The sequence below is a fragment of the Pyrgilauda ruficollis genome, unplaced genomic scaffold (genome assembly GCF_017590135.1).
Source record: "Pyrgilauda ruficollis isolate IOZ18807 unplaced genomic scaffold, ASM1759013v1 scaffold176, whole genome shotgun sequence".
Classification (NCBI taxonomy): domain Eukaryota; kingdom Metazoa; phylum Chordata; class Aves; order Passeriformes; family Passeridae; genus Pyrgilauda; species Pyrgilauda ruficollis.
Genome location: NW_024516542.1, coordinates 564,320 through 586,630, shown reverse-complemented (window position 1 = coordinate 586,630; position 22,311 = coordinate 564,320). Strand labels below are relative to the sequence as shown.

Below are 22,311 nucleotides of genomic sequence, written 5' to 3'. Positions count from 1 at the left end.
AGTCATTCCCACTATGACTCATTAACTTTTCTTAGAACTTCTCACACACTATTCTCTTCTACATTTGATGCCTCAGACACTTCAGATGTCTCATTTTCTGTAGAATTTAATATTTGATTACAGTAAAAGAAAGCACACACTGTCTTGAAGAACAGAAAAAACATAACCTATGGATATTTCTAATTCTAAAAGTAAATTAATATTCCATGGCACAGCAGAATAAGTAGACAGTGCCAAAAGTATATAATTATAGAGTCATTCTCTACATGAGGTACTTATTTTCTTACTAGTCTTGTTTAAGTTATTTTGAAAGTACAACAGTTGATTTACAGCAAGTATTTGGCAAAGGTGCATTCGAGAGGGAAGCTTTCCAGAGAGGAAGAGACCCTGATGTTATGTCTAGCATTTACAAACAGGGGTAAAAGTTATACTGCCTGAATAAGAGGCCAGAACTGTACAACACGAGATGGGAAACTAGCTTCTCAGAGAGATTTTTCCTCATTCAGATAATCACCCTTGTTCAGCATTAGGTAAGAATTTTTTCTGCTAGTCGTTTTCCAAACTGCTGTCAAATAGCATAGGCAAGGACCAGTGCAACCAACCTGCAGAGATGGCACTGTATTTCCAAGGTGACTGCAGACATACAGTACTTGAATGCTAAATCACATCTGTGGTAGTTTCTGGGGTCCCTGGACAGAGGAAGAATGATTGAATCTGACTCTATATTCTTAGAAGGCTAATTTATTATATTATGACATTATATTATTAAAAATTGCTATAATAAAACTATACTAAAGATAGAGAATGGATAGAGACAGAAGGCTAGAAAGAATGATAAAGAAAACTTGTGACTGACTCCTCAGAGTCCGACACAGCTGGCTGTGACTGGCCATTAAGTTAAAACAATTCACATGTTGGAGAAACAATCTCCAAAACCACATTCCAAAGCAGCAAAACAGAGGAGAAGCTGAGGCTTCTCAGCTTCCTAGGAGAAAATCCTGGGCAAGGGGATTTTTCAGAAAATATGAGAGTGACACACATCATTTCATAAGCAGGAAATCCACTGTGACGTTTTTATTCAAAAGATTATTTGCAATTCCAGCTCCCTTGAATTACAGTCAGGAACTCTACTCAGCAAGCAGAAAACCACTGTGGTAGTCTACTGAATAGCAAAAAATAGAACAGTGCTTGCTTAAAAGACTCCAGCTGAATAAACATTAAGCCTAAGATGGAAAGTGACTACATTTCCTATGATGAAAATTTGCTAGACCAACCTGTGCACTCTATACAGAATACTGACAACCTCCACCCAATTATCAGCCAAAATGTATGGAATATGATACCATATGGAATATGATATGCATCCAAAAATGGGGAAGCAACTAATTTTGTCTTTGTTCTTGTTCTGTAACGCAAGATCAGTGTCAGAAACTGAACTTACTCATCTTCCAACACACAATACCCAATGTGTTCAGGTTTCCTGTACTGTAGCTTTAGAAAACATACCTTTGTCTATAGAACAACTTCTTGAAGTATTAACTGACCCACTGAATCATGTCATGGTGGGCAGCAGAATTTTGCCCAACTGTCAGACACAGTTGATTCAATACATTGCTGATCCAGTAGAACAATTAATTCCTCCTTTTGCAGAAGTCAATCTTTATCATGATGCTGTCCATTTTAACTGAGCTGTCAGCAGGACTAAATAGCCTCATGCTTAGCAGGCACCTCTAGCTCCCCACTCTCTTGGGCCCCCAAAATCTTCAGTGTAGCCCAACATTTTCACCAAGCCTATCAAACAGCATTGGGGGTTTAAAATTATAAAACAAGGACAGATGAGAAAAATCATCTGAAGACTCACTTTAGCCTGTCACAAGATGAGTGGGAGCTTTAAACAAGCCCTGCCTTAGGCTCAGATTTTGACAACAGTTTAAATTTAAGAAATCACTTTGGCAAGTTCTAAGCATGGCAGATCAAGGTCTATTTATAAAAATGAATTATTTATTAAACAGATAAGAGATAACAGATAAAGATCTTGATCAGAATTACTTACTACAAAGTATAAAAATAAAGAACTACTAGTAGATTAGAGCATAACATATAATGCTGCACTACATGAAGGTACCTATAGTAAAGCTACCAAAAGAATTGATAGGAGTCAAATGTAATTTACCGCTGAAATGACAGTAATGTACACAGATTCCCTCACTTAACCCCTGGAAAGTAACTGCAAAGCAGGCATCCCTACTCATGGGGAAAGTTCCATACATTTCAAGGAAAATGTATAGAAGATTTCTGCTTCATGAAAGTTTGGTGTGGCTTTTGTAGTTTGTAAAGTGAGTGTCTGTCATTCAGAAATCCATCTTGCTAGATCTCACTTCAATAGCAAGATGTTTTTTGGTAGTTGGGAGACCAATATTAACCCCAAGGCATGAAAATAACTCTCTACAAGACAAGCTTGTCCTGTTTAAGTTATCTGACTGGTTAACAACATAAGTTCTTGTGGGGGGACGAGATGTCCTGCTTACAAGCCAAAATAGTTTTCTCTCTTTTGATATGACAAACCAATTTATACTTCCTTGATCCATCACAAATCCTTTGAGTTACCTTTATTGTCAAGAACTCACACAGAACTGGATGTATCAGAGAAAAAACAGCTTTTCAGTTTATTTTAAGTTTACCTTAGAAGGACAAGAACTTCGGCACCTGAAGTGAGTGCAGTTGAAACTGATTAAGTGCTACTCTGTACTTTTCTGATAGGCTCTGCAACTTTACAGCTATCTCTTACGCAAAATTCTTTTCAGAAGAAAAGCTCTTGGATATATAAATATTTTAGACTCTAAAACCAGACGTTTTTTATTATGTAAAGGCTTCTTAGGAAGAAGAGTGTATCAAAGTCAAGTCTGTACATTTCCTGCTGAATCTTAATGAGCAGATTTAGACTTCAGGAACATGAAAAGGGTAGTCCCTGAAGCCCAAATGAAAGAAGCTTTGGACTTAGAGAAGATTTTGATTAGATTTTCATACAGTGATTTAAAATCACTTGCATAATGCAAAGAATATGCCAGGCTATAATGCAGTATGATTGCTGATGATGGCAGACTAGCAAACTGAGTCACAGAATGCTCAAATGCTTTAGGGAATTTAAGGCCAAGCTCAAGTAAAAAAATATACCTTCTTGAAATTATCATATAACGCTAATTTAGAGGACACTTTTCCATATACAGGTATAGAAGCAGTTTGACTTTTTCCTCCTGTAAGCTGACAGCTTATTGCATTATTAGGATAGAACACAGAAAAGCTGTTTAAAGCTACTGAAGAAGAGGGGCTTAAAAAAGTTTTTAAACTTTTACAGATATGGCATGCAATAACTCAAACATCATGGTGAAACAACCCTTGAGGTCACTGGAACATTTAATTTACTAGGAATCAAAGCACCTTTTGTGATCAGTGTAGTGAAGAATACATAAAGGAACAATATACCTGAGAACATGTACTAGTTGCTGAAAATGAACAACTGCAAAGCCAGTATACTTATGTGTGAAGCTTGATGTATGCAAACTATTCTCTGCACTACAAACTTCTTACCTTTCTGTTATTCCACCTAATCTATGTTCATTAATAATTTGCACAATTTTTAATTTTTTTCCTCTACTGTGTTGACACAAAAGATTAGTATGGTTTTGAGAAGATCTATTCTTTTAACGATTGTTTTGCCTATGTAATCATGCAGAGTGAATCCTAGCATTTCTAAACACATAAATTTTTATTCCAGTATTATACAGATCTGCACAGTGGACAACAAAAAATCATTCTTCAGATTCCTAGACCAATTGCCCAGAGGACTTTAAAAAAATATTATGAATATTCATAAACTTGAAACACAAGTTTCCACAGTAGAAATTATTTTAAGGTGTACTTACATGGGAATAAGTTATAGAAGAAGGTGTTGTATTAGAGGTACTGTATTTTCCAGTTTTACAGACAGACTGCAGTATATACCATTGTTTTAGAACTTAGTATGTTAGTATGTTAGCCTGTTCAAACAGTACAATTTAATGGCAAAGCAATATATTTTTACTTTCAAACTCAATTTATTAAAAAGCAGAAAAATAGCTTGGGAGTTCTGATTACTTTTCTTAAGGAAAAGATGATTATATTGAATTTAATCATGATATATTATAAACAGATTACATTACTGTGAAGACATTCTCAAAGATCACTTCCTTTGGATCAACAAAACAGAATGCAGTTCAAATGAAATCTATAGTTTTGTTAACATCCAATTGATTTATTTAAGTTAGCTGTTAAATTGCTAAAGCCAGAAGAAACTTCTAGAGATCTTACCTTTGAAAAGTCAGATACACTTTTTTTCCCTAGCACTTAAATGAAACCATGCATTTCAACCACACATAAAATAACATAAAGACCTTCTGCTGACTTTTTAAAAATAAAGTTTCTGGATGAGTTGAACATGAGAAAAGCTCACTTTAAACTACTGTATTGTGAAGATTAATTGAGAAATTAACTAGTTTCTAATGAACTATGAATGTGTAACCAAGGCAAATTGCCAATGTATGGAATTCACAGTTAACAAATTTGTTAACTGAAGATATGAGTTGGCACACAACTTCAAGTTCTGAAGCAATTCCACTGAAACGAGTCAGACTCCTGTAGGTCTTAAAGTAAAAAGGTTCCTAATAGACTAAATCAGGACTGAAGTAGTCTGGTGAGCCGAATTCATGGCATTACATTTTTCTTTACAATATCCAACCATAAGCCCAATGTGGTTCCAAACTGTAAAGCACATTAACTCATAGCAAACACAAATCTCTAAATCACATGGGTTTTTTCTTCCAGTTTTATTTTTTTTTTCTGTTCCAGAATGAAGTAACAAGCTGAGCAAAGGAACCATGACATATGAATTGCATAACAAAGACTTACCAGAAAAAGATTTTCACATTTTCTTATTACCCAAAATGTTCAATAAACAGGATAAACAACAGGAACCACTTTTAAATCACAATCAAAATTATATACAGAAATGGAAAATTACAGTGGCTCTGCATGGTCCTAACAGATTTGGTGTCACTGACCGACATGGAGAACTAAGCCACTGCTATTTCTTCATCTCCAGGACTGCACTTCCTGGCCCCCTGTGTTTGGCACTGCATATATTGCAGAACTGGACAGAAGATACCTAAATGAAAAAAGAAAACAGGAAATCTCTCAGAGGAATTTAGCCACAGCAGAATGTGTGAAGATGAATGAAAAGTGCTAATGCCCTTCTCAACATTACTGCTCACAGCCAGACTGTTCCCAATCAACATAGTCATGGATAGGTGAGGGAAGATAATACAGAAAAACATAGTGAGGCAGGCTGTTCTGGAGTCAGAGGGCAGCACAACTCACCTCTCACTCCAAGGGTATTACCACAACCTACCAGAAGAGTAATGTCAAACTTCCTCCACACCAAAAATGAAAAGTACACAGTGAAAAGAATCACTGATTATCTTCATATATAAAGATGAGAGTTAAGTCATTTGGTCAGCTCCAATAACCACTGGATGCCTTAGTCACAGCTCTGTCTTTGGGTAGTGCTCCACAGATTTCCAACAATTGAGATCAGGGCCCAAATACTGGCATTTGACATCAAAGATGTGTTTATTGTTACTCTGTTTAGCTCTGTGTGCATTTTGTGCATGCACTATTTACATTTTAGTATGTCATCGATAATCAAATATCAGTAACATGACGGATAACCTAAGGCCACATAATACAGTGTAACAGGGGAAATTAGGCTCTGTTACATGCATACACCCCTGTATTCATACATACTGTCTATGAATATATATCATATAATATCTATGTAACATTTAATAATCCCACCTAATCAGTCACCTGCCCCAGAAAATTGAGAATGCTAGACAAATTTTAGATTATTTCTCACAATAAAATTTGTGGTAAATATTGAAGAAATATTTACTAGTTGTTGGACTTTCTTGTACAAATGATCTAATACATTCAGCTTTTCCTAACATATTTAAGTATCCATGGTGTATCATATGGCTACAAGCACTTTGTTTACTTACAGATGAAGCGATTCACTAAAGCTATTTTTTCACTACATGTTAATTTTCAGAGATAGATACAGAATCTTAAAGACTTATATTTAATTTTCTACATGATTTTGTTACCATTCGAATGCTTTCGTTGCTAAATTTAAACCCTGTTATATCTAGAAGTTATTTTTTGCTTTGTGTTAATTGAACAAACAAACCAACCCCCCCAAATAACTTACACAGAAAAAAAATGTTTTGACCATAAGGATGATTACAAAGATATTTAAATATTCACTCTGAAATAACTGATTTTTGTCCTCCAGGTCAGAATCATTTAATATGGTTCACTTGAGAAAATACCTTTATTCTCATCTTTGAGTATGTTTAGTTAAAGTAAAAGCTGGAATGGAAAAGAATTAAAAAATTAGACATACTGTATTCCCTGTATGTCTCAGAGTTGCATTACATATTCACATTGCAGAAAGTGATAAAATACTGTTCAAACAGCAGTGATTTCTTTCTACATTGGATGAACTTTAGTTGCAGTATCCTTAAACTCACTTTCCTTGTCACAAACTACTATGTGGTATCATCACAAGTTATTACTATAATCACACAATTCCTCATAGACCCACGCCCTTCTCCACAGCTGACAAAAGAAAATGTGTCACTTTATCTTTGGCCAAGGTGTCAGACATATTAAGCTATTTCCTTACTGTGTTAGATACAGGTAGGCACTCTCTGTGAAACATGTGTCTGCAGTGGAACACTACCACACTGAAGGACTTGGATGCATCTAGGAAACAGAAAAATATATTAATTTCAACAGGGCAATGAAACAAATGATTTAGTGGCTACAGCAATATATGCCCACATTCTGTCATACACAGAGAAACTTCAAGTAACATCTCTAAAAATAATTTCCAAATTATTCTGGCTCATTAATAGAAACCATTAAGAATGATGGTTTCAGGAAAGGTGTGCCAGTGATGGAGTTACAAAACAATATTTTTCTGTGGCTTAGATACTGTATACCTTCCTATCAGGAATTTTTCATCTCAATATATGCTACATGCTAAATCTGGGCAGGGAGAAGAGTAAACTACCACCAAATAATGCAGCAGCTTTGAAGAAAAGTTAGCAGAAAAACTTAGACTAGTGTGAAGAGAACCAGAACACTGAGCAGTTCTAGAGCCTGCACTGCACGCCATGATCCTAAAATTTGGCAACAAGCTGCCTAGGTGCATGATGTGAGTTTTCATTCCCGCATGAATATTTAGCCAAATGAGAAACCTAAATACAACATATCTAAAGAATAACCATCTCACTCACAAGCATCATTTGCATTCTACTTTGGCTCTTTTTTTCTCAACACACACACTTCAAAGCACTAGCACATTCAACTCTGCCAGATTCTCTTTGTCTGTATACTGCTGCACATGATCCCAGTATAGTTGTTTTTATTTATCTATTTAAGTGAAAAATGGCAGAAACCAGATAAACTGTAAGTGATTCTATCAGGCTATTAACACCTAGAAAACAAACAAATATGTTTGTATCTGTACATATGCTTTAAATATTCTTACTTTAACAGGCCACAACAGATATTGTCTTAGTAAAACTACTTCTTTTTAAGACACCCAAAAACTACATTGATATTTCCGGACCATAGTTGTCTTGAAGAATGTACATCTCTGAAATAACATCCTGAATTTCTATTTTCAGAGCTAACTTTAGAAGGTGTTCTAAAGCTAGTCACTTTTAAGATGTTGCAAATGTGGCACCCACGACTGAAGCCAAGAACTCCCCACCATTCAAACAAAAATACATTCCATAAGATTTTACAGTCTACAGGTTCAGTGTGAATAATCCAACAGACGTGGACAAGATTTGGTGGCTTAGGTTTGTGGTTCTAATAATCTTTGAGAATACGTATGTTGACAGAATTAAAAGTTGCCTTGAATTCCATGTATTCAAAACAGAAAATAAGGAAGTCAAAGTTGAATAAGAAAGAATATCTGGTTTTACTGCAACAAAAATGTTCAATTAGACTCCACTCCCATGTCAGAATTCAAAGCAAGTTTTGCATAGGAGATTGAAATTTATACAGCAATCACCAAAGGAGATGACACATTTTTATGAATAAAAGCAAACAGCAATTTATCTTAAAATAATACTAAAAAAATTTACAACCTCTTTTTTTTTTTTTTTTCCTAGAAAAGCATCCTACCTGAAGGAAGTATTGGAGACAGACAAGATTCACAGATATTCTCCTCTGAAAAACAAAACAAAAGAAAATTAAGCTTTGTTCACAAACTCCATATTTACTTTTTTATAAAGCAGGCATGAACATATTGCTATTACATAAATGGAGCTTGGTCCTAAAGCATTTAATTAAGATGCCTAACAGAATCTATTAAAAATTGAAGAGCAATACTGAAGTAGCGCTTCTAATAACAACATGATAAATATTTAGATCTGATGATGGTAGAACTGCAGGATTGAGGCCGTTTAGGATCAGTGCTGAAGAGACAAAAGGCAAACTGAAACAGGGAGCATGGGATAGGTGGCTGTTAACTCTGCAGCATTTTGGAGCAGAAGCTCTGGTACTCTGTCCTGTCAGCTTTTGTCTCTTGCTATTAACACTCAGCTGGTATGAATTACAGTGCTGCTCACATGCATCATTAGCACCTTGCAAAATATTTTCAACTGCTTCTGAAAATGTTGCTGTATCTTTTGCTTTGGTTGCAGATTATTACCTTCTGACTGTCTATGTTGGTACTAAACAGCATTTTCACCATTACAGAGAAACTGCAGGACACAATACATTACTGGCTATGCAGAGATTGATCAAGAGAAACAGTTGCATATGGGTCTTGTAGTTTTTAAGATACAAGTAGTTCCTTTGCAAAGGGGAAAAGCATCTAGTATCCCACTACACTCTAAAGATAAGGTAAAAAATGCAGGCTTTTGGGCAGCTTCCAAAGCAGACAGTCAGGAGATATATAAACAATCGATATAAAATAGTCTTTAAAATATTGAAAGTCATCATGTTTCCTCTGTACCCACCATCCACCAGAACACCCTTCATCTGAGTTCGATGCATTTTCTTCAATAAAGAAAGAGAATCAGCAACGAGTATCTTTTTGCAACCTTCCCGCAGCAAGATCTGTTGGTGCAAAGAACACAAAGGACAGCGGTTGTTGAATAGATGGGCATATCAACTATCTTGACAAGTCACCACTCTGTTTTTGCTGTCAAAGTGAGTGCAAGGAATGTTTAAAACTTTTCAAGGTATTATAAAGGAGGAACCTTTTGTTGCCAACACCTCTACCTCAATGAAAAGCCCACCAAAAAAACCCCAAAACCTCACAAAACAAAAACAAACATCAAGAAATAGAATTCTTTACAAAGATACTATTATCATAATTATGAACGTCTTTCTATGAGATGGTGTTAACAAATTACAACAGAGAGGAATTTTTACAGTGCCCCTCAGAATTAATTTCCAAACCATTTAAAAATTCTTCTTCCTGTATCTTTCCTGTCTTCTTCAGAAAAGATATTTGATAATCTTAAAACCTTCATGAACACTGCAATTAAAAATACATTTTGTTCAAACATATATCCTGCTGAGGAGTCATTTAATAAGCAGTATTAAATGTCCATGCAACTAACCAAAGGTTCCTAGTTCATTCCTCTTCAGCAAAAGTCTCAGCTCTCTTTTGACTTATATGGTATTTTTCATTAGATTGACATGCCATTGCCTGAAATGGTTTTGAAACACAGAAGAAGCAAGGGCATAACAATTACACAGAACCTTATTTCACAATACTTAATGGAGCAAGTATGGAAAGGTGACAAACCCAAGTAAGTATTTTGGAATTTTTTCTTCCTCCTCCCCATCTGATGTTTGGAAATTTGTTTTCCAAGACAGCAATTCCTTTGAAAATTGCTTCCCAAAGATACAGTTAATTATAATGTGACCGACCCTACTAAAATACAGGTATGAAGAAGCAATGTTCATTTCTTTCTTCAGATAATTTTTATTACAGGAGATACCAAGCATTCTAAGACAGTGCAAAATACAGATAACACAAATACCTAAGAAGAAATACAATAACAGATTTTACAACCAGGTGGACACTGTCCAAATCTCCACGCTTTCACATATACATTCTGAAGTAATAAGGACACACTGCTGAGAATGATACGCAGATAAGACGGCAAATCTGAAGTACATTTTAAAAAATTAACACTGAGTAACACTGTGAACATTTCAAATCGGGCATATCAATGGGTGAATGACACTTTTCCAGTATTGGAGACATTGAGCTATAAAACATTTCAGAGCACCAGCAACTAAATGCAGATCTACAAGGCAAACACTTAGAAAATGAATAATTTTTATCTGTTGATAATCTCAGGAACAATCTGGCTATGTCCTCCCCTTGCCAACTTTATCCAAAGGCAACAAAGAATGTAAAATTTTGTTCTAAATAAAGAAAAATGTTGCTAGGTTTGAAAAAAATACATGAAACTTTTAGCAAGGACAGCTGAATGAGACTGTGTCAAGTGCAACTTCTGGCGCTGTAGAGGACAGCACCAAGAATCACACCAAGTGACTCTGAACATTGTCCAAATGTTTCTTGAACTCTGATAACCTTGGTGCTGTGACCAGGTTAAATGAAAGAAGCAGAACAAAGATACAATGGGAAGATGGAAGTGTGTCCCAGCATTTCTTAATTAAAATACAGTGTGGTAATAGAAAAATTCATTAAAAAGAAAGAACAATGAAGAGGGAAACAACAGACATCACTAGCTCACTGGAAAACCTCAATAATGTTTGATGTCTTAAAGCCCAGGAGTAACAGAAATATCTGATAAAACATATATTTTAAGAAATATGCACTTTCTCCCATTGTTTAAACAGCTCTAAGATCTTTCCATACCACATTTAATGACCGTCAGACCTTATTTTGCTAGAAATGGAATACAGTAGGCAGCCATTATTACATAAAAGGAAAAATCGCAATGCAGAATGTAAAATGTCTATTCTCAAGGTAATATATTCTCAACACTTCTGTAGAAATTTATTTGAAGACCTCAAAAATGAATAATTTAAGAGTTACAGAAAGCAAAGGGAATTTGAGTCTAGAGAGAGGGAGCTTCATTAAAGGGGAGAGAAATAGGTAACTGTGCACCTTAAGGTTAAGTTGAACTAGTTAAAACAGACATTGGGCATAAATCTGTGATGAAACCACTTTCTAAGAAGAAACAGAACTGAGGATGAAACTGAATTTTATTTATCCTTTAAAAGAATGTAATTGTGAGCACAAGCATGACAGCATCATGCACCTACAGAAAGAAGTTTTAGGCAGAAATAATGCCTTTCATTAAATTAATGAAAATTGCTAAAAACAAACTGTTATTGCAAAAAAAAAAGTTTTCTGGCTATATTAGGGAAGATATTAGGCATAAACCATTATATTTGATTAAAACAGTCTTGATTTGCATTTGTAAATCAAGCCTAACATTATCTTTAAAGAAAAGCACTGTAGTATGGAGTTAATTTGAAAGGGTATACTCAAAACTACGGGAATTAATTCAGGCCTTGATTCAGCTTAACCCACAAACAAGTCCAAGTCTCTCAAGGCCAGTTAACCAAATTCTTTCAAATAGCATCACTGCCACAATTAAAAACACATTATTTTTACTCTTTACAGCCAAAAGGCACATGTTCCCCTGTGCAAGCTGCCACCTGCCCTCTAGTGACTCCAATGTGTCAGAACAGCATTTTTAGTTATGTTCAGGAATATAACCTAACAATTTTTCCAGGTGCTGTTTCAAGCATTCATTCATTGGATTATCATTGGGTTCTGCTAGTTCATAAACTCTATTATGAATGGAGAGATGTGATTCTGTGAATGGATCAATGTCTGTTACCCATCAGAGTTCCTGCAGGTTCAAAGTGCAAACTAGTAAGTCAATGTGTAAAATGCTAATCCACAAAATCTCTAAGTACTACATCTAAACAAATTGCTTCTGTATTTTAAAGCTAGGGGAAAAAGAGTCTTAGAAAACCAACATCTTTCAAAGACTTATTCTAACAAATGACATAGGGTGAAAAATGAAGCCTTTCTTTCTAAAACAAGGGAGGTATTTAAGCCTCTTCCAATACCAAAAGCAGTTCCTACATTTCATTCATATACAAACTAAAGCTGAAAAGACACCTATTTTATACATTTGGAAAGCACAACAGGCTTATAATTAACTCACAAGTCTACAAATAAGGAGATTTTACAATCAGCCTTCTTTGGGAGATGTGTGATACAGTGATTTAGAGACCTGGAGAATGGTGATTCATTTGCACTTTAAAAAAGCACTAGGAAGGTGTAATTTCTAATAAGTAAGCAGGTTTCTCTTTAAGACAATCTGACTAATTTATCTATAAATTTATGACAGCAACAAAGTAAATTTCAGAAGCAGTAAAAAAGCTTCAGACTACATTTTATTTGATAAATGCTCCTATTAAAATTCAAAAACTATAACTTTGTCCTTGTCTCCATAACTTTGTTGTTTGTGAATGTTACTGTATATAAACACTAAAATCAGCATTATTTCAGCAGTAAATAAACTTTCATCATTACAATCAGGGTCATTTGATTATGTACTATGGTTTTAATACATTAACTCAAACAATGCCAAAGACAAAACACCAAAATAAATTATCTTCATGGGTAAAAAAAACAATAAAAAATCACTTCAAGGTTTAATCCCAATTAAAAAAACCCACTTAAATATTTCCCTGCTTAGGGGAATAGTTAGGCGTGTTCTCAGTTTTAAGCTCATGGCAGAATAGCAGAAAAAAGTCGTACATTATCTCTGTTTTATTTTTGCCCAAAACAATAACTAATTTTGCTTTAGTGCTATGCTTGGTTGTTTGGTAGTGATCAGATTTCAAAGGTTAACCACAAAGCTGAGGTGAGCTTAGAGTAGCATATAGAGCAATGGCAGCATTTCATCTAGTGGGTGGCAATTTTTTAAAAATGAAGCCATCAGTCTGCAATCTGCCAATATTATTAAAAATTATTCAAGGAAGAGTCCATATTAAAAAGAAATTACAACAAAATTTGCATTAGTAGACTTTCTTGTTGGATTCTCTGATGCATACTGTGAGTCACACATACTTTACTAGCCACTCAGTTTGATTTACTTGGTTTTGCTGAGATGGAAAGGACTGTTCTCAAAAAGACAAAGTCTGTCAAAGGCACTGCTTTTAACTCCTACCCATATTTCACACCACACCTAAGTAAAGTTTACTGGTATGGAATCTCAAGAGCTTAATAGGAAATGTGCATTTGCATGCTTACATAGGCATAAAAAAATCTTATCAGGGCTTACAAAAGGAGCCCACAATTAAACAACATAATGGTACAGCAGTAACATCTTTTGGGAAGCCATCATTATGGAAAGACCAGCACAGTTTTTGTATTAGGCAGTGACTTGCAAGTCAAGCAGCAGGTTCTCTTTCCACCTGTGCTCCTCTTTCATGGATCCCAGCACAAGATTCTTTTTGCCTTTGAAAATGAGAACAATAAAACATATGCATATGGAGCTTGAGATCCAAAAAGATGAAGACACAGAAAATCCTAGCCAATGAAATTTGTACTTCTGATTGAGTTCAAAATGTGTGGTATGCTCCATGCTACACATCAAGAGGTTTCTACCAAAAGCCAGAGTTGTGCCAGGCCAGAATAAAGGCCAGTGACTTCTCAGCATGAACTTAAACAAATGTGCAGAGGTATGACCAGGCATCATACAAACACATGGAAGACTAGCTTTAAAACAGCTAATGAGGCAGCAATAACAAAAACAGTCCCTCTATAAAATTTGAGTCCCTCTACAAAATTGGCTACTTTGGTGAGTGTGCAAGACCAGCAATAAGATCTCTAAATTTCAATGTAGATATACCATCTGTTCATGAACTACTTCATGTTGCCAGTAACACTTAAGGAACAGACTTAATTTGAAACTATAACTTACATTTCTCTAACAAAATATTGCCTTTTTTGGGGCTATACTTTTTTCTATCATACAAGAAAGCCAAGCACAAATTATATTAAGCTTCCCTAATTTCTATTATCCCTAAGAAATCTAAATTTTAGCCCTAGAGCTACCCAACTCTACTTCAAAATCAATGAAATCCATGAATCATTTTTAATGCTAACAGTAAATTATTTAGATATCATTCTCAAGATTAAATACATGCTTTTAATCCAAAAGTAATTCTATTAAAAGGTATTTGAAGAAAAGATTGTATTTCCATCCCCAAAATATGACCATATTGATGTCATCAGCTTTGTCTGAAGCCATGCAATGTACTCTGTATATGAGTAACGCTGAAGCTATGCTTACAGCATACTTTCTCAGTCTCAGACAGACTTTCTCAGTCTACCTGCAAACACAACAAATATTACATTTTGATTTCATGAGAATGTGGGAACAGGAGGATCAGTGCTGATACTGACAGCAGCAAGATTAACATGCAACTTTTGAAATGCAGCATGGTATTTAGCTATCCTCCATTTTGGAAGGATACTAACTTTGTACTTCACCTGATGAAGTCAAAACCTGAAGTAATGTTAAAACATGCATTATATGCAAACATGTGTCTATTTACAAGCGTTGGGAGATGAAGAAATGTAAAATGCTTCTTTGAAATAGCTGAAGTAATAATCTGAAGTTCACATAAAAATAAAATAATGGAAAAGCCTTAGAAAGGCTTAAACCCTGCACTGAACGGAAATATGGGTTTTTGTTGGCCTAGCAAGATACCAGCCATGACCTTAACGTAACCATTGAGTCCATCTATTTGCTCGAAATGTAAAAAGACTAATAGCAGATGGAGAGCAAATGTTTGAGGCTCAGAAAATCAGAGTTTCAGCTACCTACTGAGCTATGTTTTCTTGGACTCTGCATAGTCACACTGGAGGCGTCTGTATTTTTCAGTACAGCAATGCAGAACAACATAACAGAGAATTCAAGTTTGTGACTCCTTTTGTAGCAGGGAGATTTAAAATATGCAATGCAATATACTTTGCTGGCTACTTACAGGGAACACTGAAAGGTATGCTTCTTGTAAGTTCTTACAAACACGTGTCAGAACCAACCATGCAGGGGAATGCACATATCTGTATAATTATGCTGGGGTAAGAACTTCCATAATCCAGTGAACAGTCAATTTTTAAAAATGCATAAACAGCAACACAGGCACTGAATATTCTGAGTTGGAAGCAGCATTGAGTCCAACTCTAAAGTGAATGGTCCACAATACAGGAATTGAACCTACAAACTCGGCATTATTAGAATCATGCTCTAACCAACTGATTCTGCATCGACATGAGTTTGATTTTAAAAGTTCATCTTCCTTCAGTTAGTAAGACACTTAACATATGACTCTAACACCTGATGAATGCTTCAGTGAGGGCGTGTTGCATTCTGCCATCATTCTGCTTCTGCATTCATGTGAAACAGAATGAGAACTGGTCATGAAACTTTCAAATACTGGACAGTTGGGCAGAGAAAAATAGGCTGAATTGCTCAAGATACTACCAGTTCAACTTACCCACCAGGCTTATGACAGTATGGAAGATATTTAGAAGGGCTAGAAGACATCAAGAAACCTTGGCAAATTTCCACTATTTCTGTCATAGTTTTGTGTTGGCCCACAGTGTCCACGACCAATGACTGAACAAATCATGACAGCAATTTCTTGTGCTGTTCAGTGACAAAGACTGTTTGCTGTCTCTCTAAAAATTAGTATCCCATGAAGAATGCAACATCTACCTGCAAGTTGTAATCCTGAAGAATTTTCACTAGCGAGTCTCTCAAATTAGGAATCTCCATGCCTTCCTTAATGCGGTGGATCAAAAGAATAGGATCGACATGGGTTCCAATATTGTTCAACAAACCAGTAATAAAAGCTGTGAAAACCAAGAGGCAAAGAAATTAAGAAAAACAATCCAGCAAAATATCTGATTAAGGATACTTTGGTGACAAGCTACTTGACAGTTCTCTACTAAGTGAAAACACTAAGTCTCTTTTACAGTCTTTGTATGTTTCTTGCAGCTGTATTTACTTGAATACAAGCCTTTGGGAAAGTGAGGAAGATACAGTCTGGCAACTTAGAGAACTTCCAGCGTATTCAGCAAAGTGGTAACTGAGTCTCCGGCACAAACTCACAAGTAAATAATGCATTTTGATTCAATAAAAAGAGCACTCAAACAAATAGCATTTAACTACTAACTAATAATTACTTTATGTGGTAATTCTATTCCCCATTCCAGGGTTTTAAAACAAACTTTCAAGCACCTAATCTGATCTCAATGTGCTTCTAAACATTGGTGAGAGTGACATGATAGAAGTCTTTTGCTCTTTGAAGAGCATCTGGCTAAAAAACACACTAGAATGATGACTCAAGGCTGTGTTTTTTCTTCAACCCCCACAACTGAGGAATATCTGCATACAGGCAGAAACTCTTACATAGAGTTACTGAGAGAATTCTGTATGCTTTGAATCCCTTTTGCTATAAAGGTGTCACTGACTGTAGCATCACTTTTAGTGATGCATTCAAGTATGAGAATGCCATTCTTCTTGAGATTTAACAGATTCTGGTCACTTCTTCCTTTCAAAATTAGCAACCAAGAGATGAAAAGATACATATTCTGACACGAATTCTACAAGACTCTCAATTCCCCAGAAAAGAGGTCCCAAGAGAGACTTCACAGTCTTGATTTAAAGCCCCAGAAGAGGTTGCAAAAACTAATGGAGTAGATAGTTAAGAAAATTCTCTGTTTTCTTAGTAATTTGAACTTCTTTGAATCTGCCTCCTTGAAAACAATGATGCTTACGTTTCTGAGCCCATCTAACCTTTTAACTTGGAGTAGCTATTCATATAATGAATGACAGGCAAAATGCACTCATTGTTACCCATGTTACCTTCGTAACAGAAAAAAAAATTAGTTATTTACTGAGGGAAGAAAGGTGTAGGCTTTTCATTTTCAGAATCTTGAAGGGAAGCAGTTGTTATAACATAGTATGCAGAATCCTCATCAAAACTGCAGAATGTCTTTTGAGGCTGTCTAAAAATGAAGTCTCATTCTGCTAAACTAAAAGCACTACTGTCCCCTTGATTTGTCATTAAGGAAATAATTATGCAGAGCTTATTCAATGTTATGCCTCCAAGTATTCATTGTGTACCATACCCTCACACTGCCTTACTGCAAGTTTTTATGCACAGTAGAACAGTTGTGTTGTCCTTCACAAACTAGAACACCTCCCTGACCATATAAAAACACCTTCTCTAACATACAAGCGAATAATTCAATCCTTTACTTGCAAAAGCATTCCACATATGCAAGCTTCCCAAAAACTATCCCACTTACGTGGTTTGTCAATAGAATATAAAATGAGATCTTCCCAAAGTTCTCCATCGTCTTGTTCCTTGGCAAATTCAATAGCTTTATCTACATCTTGCAATTCTTCCATTATCATCTTCAAGGCACTGCGGCTATTACCCATTCTGCCTGGAAGGAAAAATAAGAGATATAAATGCTAATTGCTCATCAGTGTTCAGTGCTCTTTCAATGAGAATTTTGTATGTGTGAAGTTGACTCAGACTAATTCAACTAAGACCCAATCTAGTCTATTCAGATGTAGGAATGCAAATCAGTGTAATATGAACAAGCGCTTGGAGCAGTTTGCTGGACTGGGACCTGGAGGCTTTCTCAAGGATGTGTTGGGTCATATCTGGGGTTCTGAACTGCAGTAACATCTAACATGAGGGGGAGGGTATGTGCACAGATGGAAACTATAACATGAAATACCAGCTTCAACGGCCCACATGAGGCCTCTTAATTTCCACTAAGTATAACGCAGCTTGCACCCATGAAAAATAAGAGGAAACAGGAAGAAGTAGCAGAAATTATGAACTATTTTTAAAATAAATTCATTAGTAAATCATACTCTCCACTGGACTGAAACAGTCCACAAAATATTCTTCTTACTGAACCAGAGATTGTTTAAAAAAATATTTACTATTCTGTTCATGACTAATACATAAACATACATATAAGTCTTCCAATGCCTCTCATTTGGAGGCAGATTTCTTGGCCAGCTGAAGGAGTTAATTTACAACTAATTTTATGGGAAAAAAAAAGATAGAAAGCAATATCAGCAAATCTTTAATCTCAGAAAAAAATAATACCAAGCCCCTGAGATATATTCAGAATAAAGCATTTGTTTAATTTCTCCTCTCTTTTCAAAACCAACAGTATTGCTATTCTCTTGGAGATTGTATCAGAAATACCTCCCCACCCAACTTGTTCCCCATAGCCTCTGCAACACTTCCAGAACCCCAGAAGAACACCAAGTAAAAAACATAGTAACACAATATATGAAGTTAAGACATCATATCCATCCAGTGCTTTGTTTTATTTTCTAAATCATGTTATTTGGTTTAGATATTAGACAATATAGCTTCACACCATAAACTTTATTACAAGTTTAAAATTGTTATAATTGATCACAGTTATTTGTTCTGAGTTACTTACTCAGAAGATAGACTGTCTCTTCTACAAAGTTCCTCTGCTGGCAAATCTCAAGAGCCTTGAATGTAAGGGGAGAGAAGAGAATATAAGGAAACCATGCAACATGAAATTTTATTGATCACAAATGCTGCAAGAAGCTTGAAGTGATTTTTCCATGAAGTTACATTATTCATCTTGACAGGAATGAAGCTCCCTTAATAAGCACTGCCAAGTCCTCTGGCCTTAATTAAGAAACTTTGTGACTTCTCTTTAAAATTCTTCTCTGAGACTGAATAAATCTGGGAACAGAACAGGTATTTCAGTCTGGACTATGTCAAACTCTGCCTTTAATTCCACTGGCAACTTCTTCATTCTGCCTCCAAAAGTCAAAAGCTGGTTAATACAAAACATTAAGGTTATCTGCTATTAAGACTTGCTTCCTGTGGGTGGACTTGTGTAGTCTCTTCTCTAGTGATGGAAGTCTGCTTGACATTCATTAATAAGACAAGGGTGAAAATCTCCTCAGGCCAGAGTGGTTTCAGGAGAGAGAGTGCCCTCCAAATTTTGTACCAAGAAGACAATGCAAAATAAGAAATATGAAATAATATGGAGGAAGCATTTCTTGTATATTGGGTTTAAAGACCTGAGGGCTAAGTATCTTTAGCAGCTACAGAATCTGTGTGTAGTTGGAAACCAGCACAATTATAAAAACTACCAAACTGATTACCAATGAGTTTGTAGTAAGAAATCAGCTGGGCTGGTATGCCATAAACAATGCCATGTCTGTTTCCAGAAACAGAAAGCAAACTCAAGATTCATAGCATTCCTGTAAAGACAACTGTTCACCAACCTTCACATTTGGAAATCAATAAATACCTAAAGTATAGCTACAATCAAAGATAAGGTAGGAATTTACTTTTCCTTCAAATTCTCATTTTTTCAGAAGGGTTACTATGAAGATAGAGGTATGGACAATTTTGGGCTAGGGGTAAGTGAATTACCAACTAGATACTTCAGATGAATGAAGATATGAATAATGCTAGTAAGTTATATACACAGCTGACAGCCCTCTTTTTCCTCTCCACTTAAGAGGTAAACTACAAAGCACCAGGTATTAAGTAGTTCTAGATACTGCTATTTCTGACTGTCATGCTCCCTCTAGGGGAAAACAGGGAACATTCCTACTTCTCTTCCAGCTAATTTTTAAAATGTTTGCTAAACTGCACTTGACTAAAAGTGGCTTACTTCTAGAGAGCACAAATTATTTCATCTTGATGAGTTTGTAATTTCATTACAGCAATAAGAGTGGATTTTTTCAAATAGAAATTTCTTTTTGCAATTTATACACCGTGTTGAACTTGCTTAACAGGAACTGAAAATAGCGGTAACTGGGAAATTCTTAGTCCCCTTTTCTATTTCTTAGAACAAAGATCTGTATGTCACGAGAAGTGTTATTACACAACAAGCATGGTAAGAAGTATAATTACAGAATTAACACTATCTTTTTGTCTCTTCCTTAGCTTCTTACTGAAAGATGTTAACATTTTTACCATTAAGGCTAGAATTACACATTTTTTCTGACATCCTTCTCTCTTGACTTTGGTGATTACTGCACCACACCTTCCAGAAGCTGATGGGTCTCTGACCTATTCTTGCTCATAGCCCATATCTTCAGCAAAGCAATGCCAGCAATGAGCATCATTTTCACACAGCACTTTTCTGCACCACCTGCCACTACAGATAGGAGGCTGGATGTGCAATAACTAAAATTAATTTGCCTCAAAATTAAAAAAAAAAATGCAGGTGAGGTTTTATACATAAACCCACGATCACATGACTAATACATAAGGCAGAAACTAATAATCAGAAAGTTAAAAACAAGTAAGTCAATATTGTAGACCAAAGTTTCTGGCTGGAAACCTCTCAGGCTCACTGCCTAAACTAGTCAATCTAGTTTCAGATAATGGTTTCAAAAAATCCCAAGTCTCCAATCTAAGAACATATAATAATCTAAGAAAGTATTTTCCAGTAGACAAAAGCATGCAAAACAAGAGAGGTACCAGGAACAGTACTAGTTTTCTTTAGAATGTTAACCATGTAAAATACCACATTCAATATTACACTGTATAAACTACTCCACTGTGTCATCATTATACCTGCATATGGATAGGCTTTCACAAGGTCTGCTCTGCTCAGCCATTAACAGCAACAAATACAAATAATAAAATACTGACCCATCTAAACTGGAAAACTTGGAATTTCCATTTGTTTCACATTAATTCAAGCAGGGGAAACAACTCAAGATTAGCCTTACCTTTATGCATTTTGTAATTTGACAAGAAAGAGCAAGGAAGGAAAATAGAAAAAAATATAAAAATATTGGAAGATGGAAATCTGGTACTCTGTAAAACCCCAAGTGTATCAGCCAAATTACAAAGACAAAATACTTTAGCCCTGTTAGTTCAGTGACGTATATTGTGTATATTATTAAACAGAAACTTATGGCCTTACAATAAAAAGACAGAATAACTACAGTTACAGCTACTGGTTTTTCAAGATCTAACACTGACAGCTCCTAGATTTGGCAAAATGATTGTCAATTTCTTGAACACATAACCTGCTGTTCAGTCAGGCTAAGCACTGATGAGTGGATATGTTGTAGCTAGAACTGTAGTCAGAACTGTAGTCAGAACTTCTGCATTACAAATACCCATCAATTCCTGCCCTGTGAGCTGAGAGAGGAAAGTCTCAGGTGTCATCAGCTCTGCAAACCAAACTGCAGGTGATGGTCACAAACTTAAAGGATCCCTCATATTGGCAGTAGAGGGCAGTACCAGACACAGCTTGAAATTCACAAGATTACAAGCTACAGACCAGGACCTTGATAAAAATCAAGGACCGATGCTTAGATTTTTGGGGCTTACCTTCTCCAATGGGCAGTGTGTACTGTCTCTGAGAAATGGAAGTAAGTTGGGTCGATCATATTCAGCATAAAGGCTGATCTGTTTCTCATGATATCGTTGGCCTTTATGGTGGTCTCTTTTGAAAAGCTTGTGTAAATACTAGGAATCAAAAAAGAATCATATTAAAACTCACGTATTCAATATTATTATGGAATAATAGAAACTCCTGAGTTGGAAGGGAACCACACAGATAATCAAATTCCAACTTCTGGCCCTGCACAGGACAGCCCCAGGAACCACATCATGTTCCTGAGAGCATTGTCCGAATGCTTCTTGAACTCAGATAGGCTTGATGCTGTGACCACTTCCCCAGAGTTGAAGCCTGTTCCAGTGCCCAGCCACTGTAGTGGGCAAAACTTTTCCTAATATCTAACCTAAACCTCCCCCGACACAGCTTCATGCTGTTCCCCTGGGTCCTGTCACAGGTCACCAGAGAAAAGATTAGTGCCTGCTGATGCTTCCCTTGTGAAGATGGTGTAAATAGCTACAAGGATTTCCCTCAGTCTCCTCTTCTCCAGGCTGAACAAAACCAAGTGATCTCAGCTGCTCTTTGTGTGGCTTCTCCTCTAGATCATTGACCATCTTCGTTGTTTTCCTCTGTATGCATCCCTTGTGTAAACTGACAGTCTGTCACAGTTGACTTTGCAAAGCTCTTGGGCTGTGGACTGCACTTTTCATAGATCTGTGTCCCATAAT

The 22,311-nt window shown here is 35.9% G+C and overlaps 1 protein-coding gene across 6 annotated transcripts in view; it reads right to left on the bottom strand.

Annotated features, from left to right (window-relative positions):
- Positions 1-3,875: 3,875 nt before the first annotated feature.
- Positions 3,876-22,311, bottom strand: part of VPS41 (VPS41 subunit of HOPS complex) — a 110,239-nt gene continuing 91,803 nt past the window's right edge. For 2 of the 6 annotated variants that reach the window (XM_041464246.1, XM_041464248.1), the window contains 8 exons: positions 21,577-21,714; positions 18,677-18,731; positions 17,510-17,650; positions 15,912-16,048; positions 9,132-9,231; positions 8,293-8,337; positions 6,779-6,858; positions 3,877-5,200 (listed from right to left, as the gene is read on the bottom strand). In XM_041464246.1, the coding sequence (XP_041320180.1) occupies positions 5,120-5,200; positions 6,779-6,858; positions 8,293-8,337; positions 9,132-9,231; positions 15,912-16,048; positions 17,510-17,650; positions 18,677-18,731; positions 21,577-21,714 (777 nt within the window). In that variant the 3' untranslated portion in view covers positions 3,877-5,119. Of the gene's footprint in view, positions 5,201-6,778; positions 6,859-8,292; positions 8,338-9,131; positions 9,232-15,911; positions 16,049-17,509; positions 17,651-18,676; positions 18,732-21,576; positions 21,715-22,311 lie in introns of all 6 variants that reach the window. The other 4 variants (XM_041464249.1, XM_041464250.1, XM_041464245.1 and 1 more) reach the window with 3 other exon arrangements.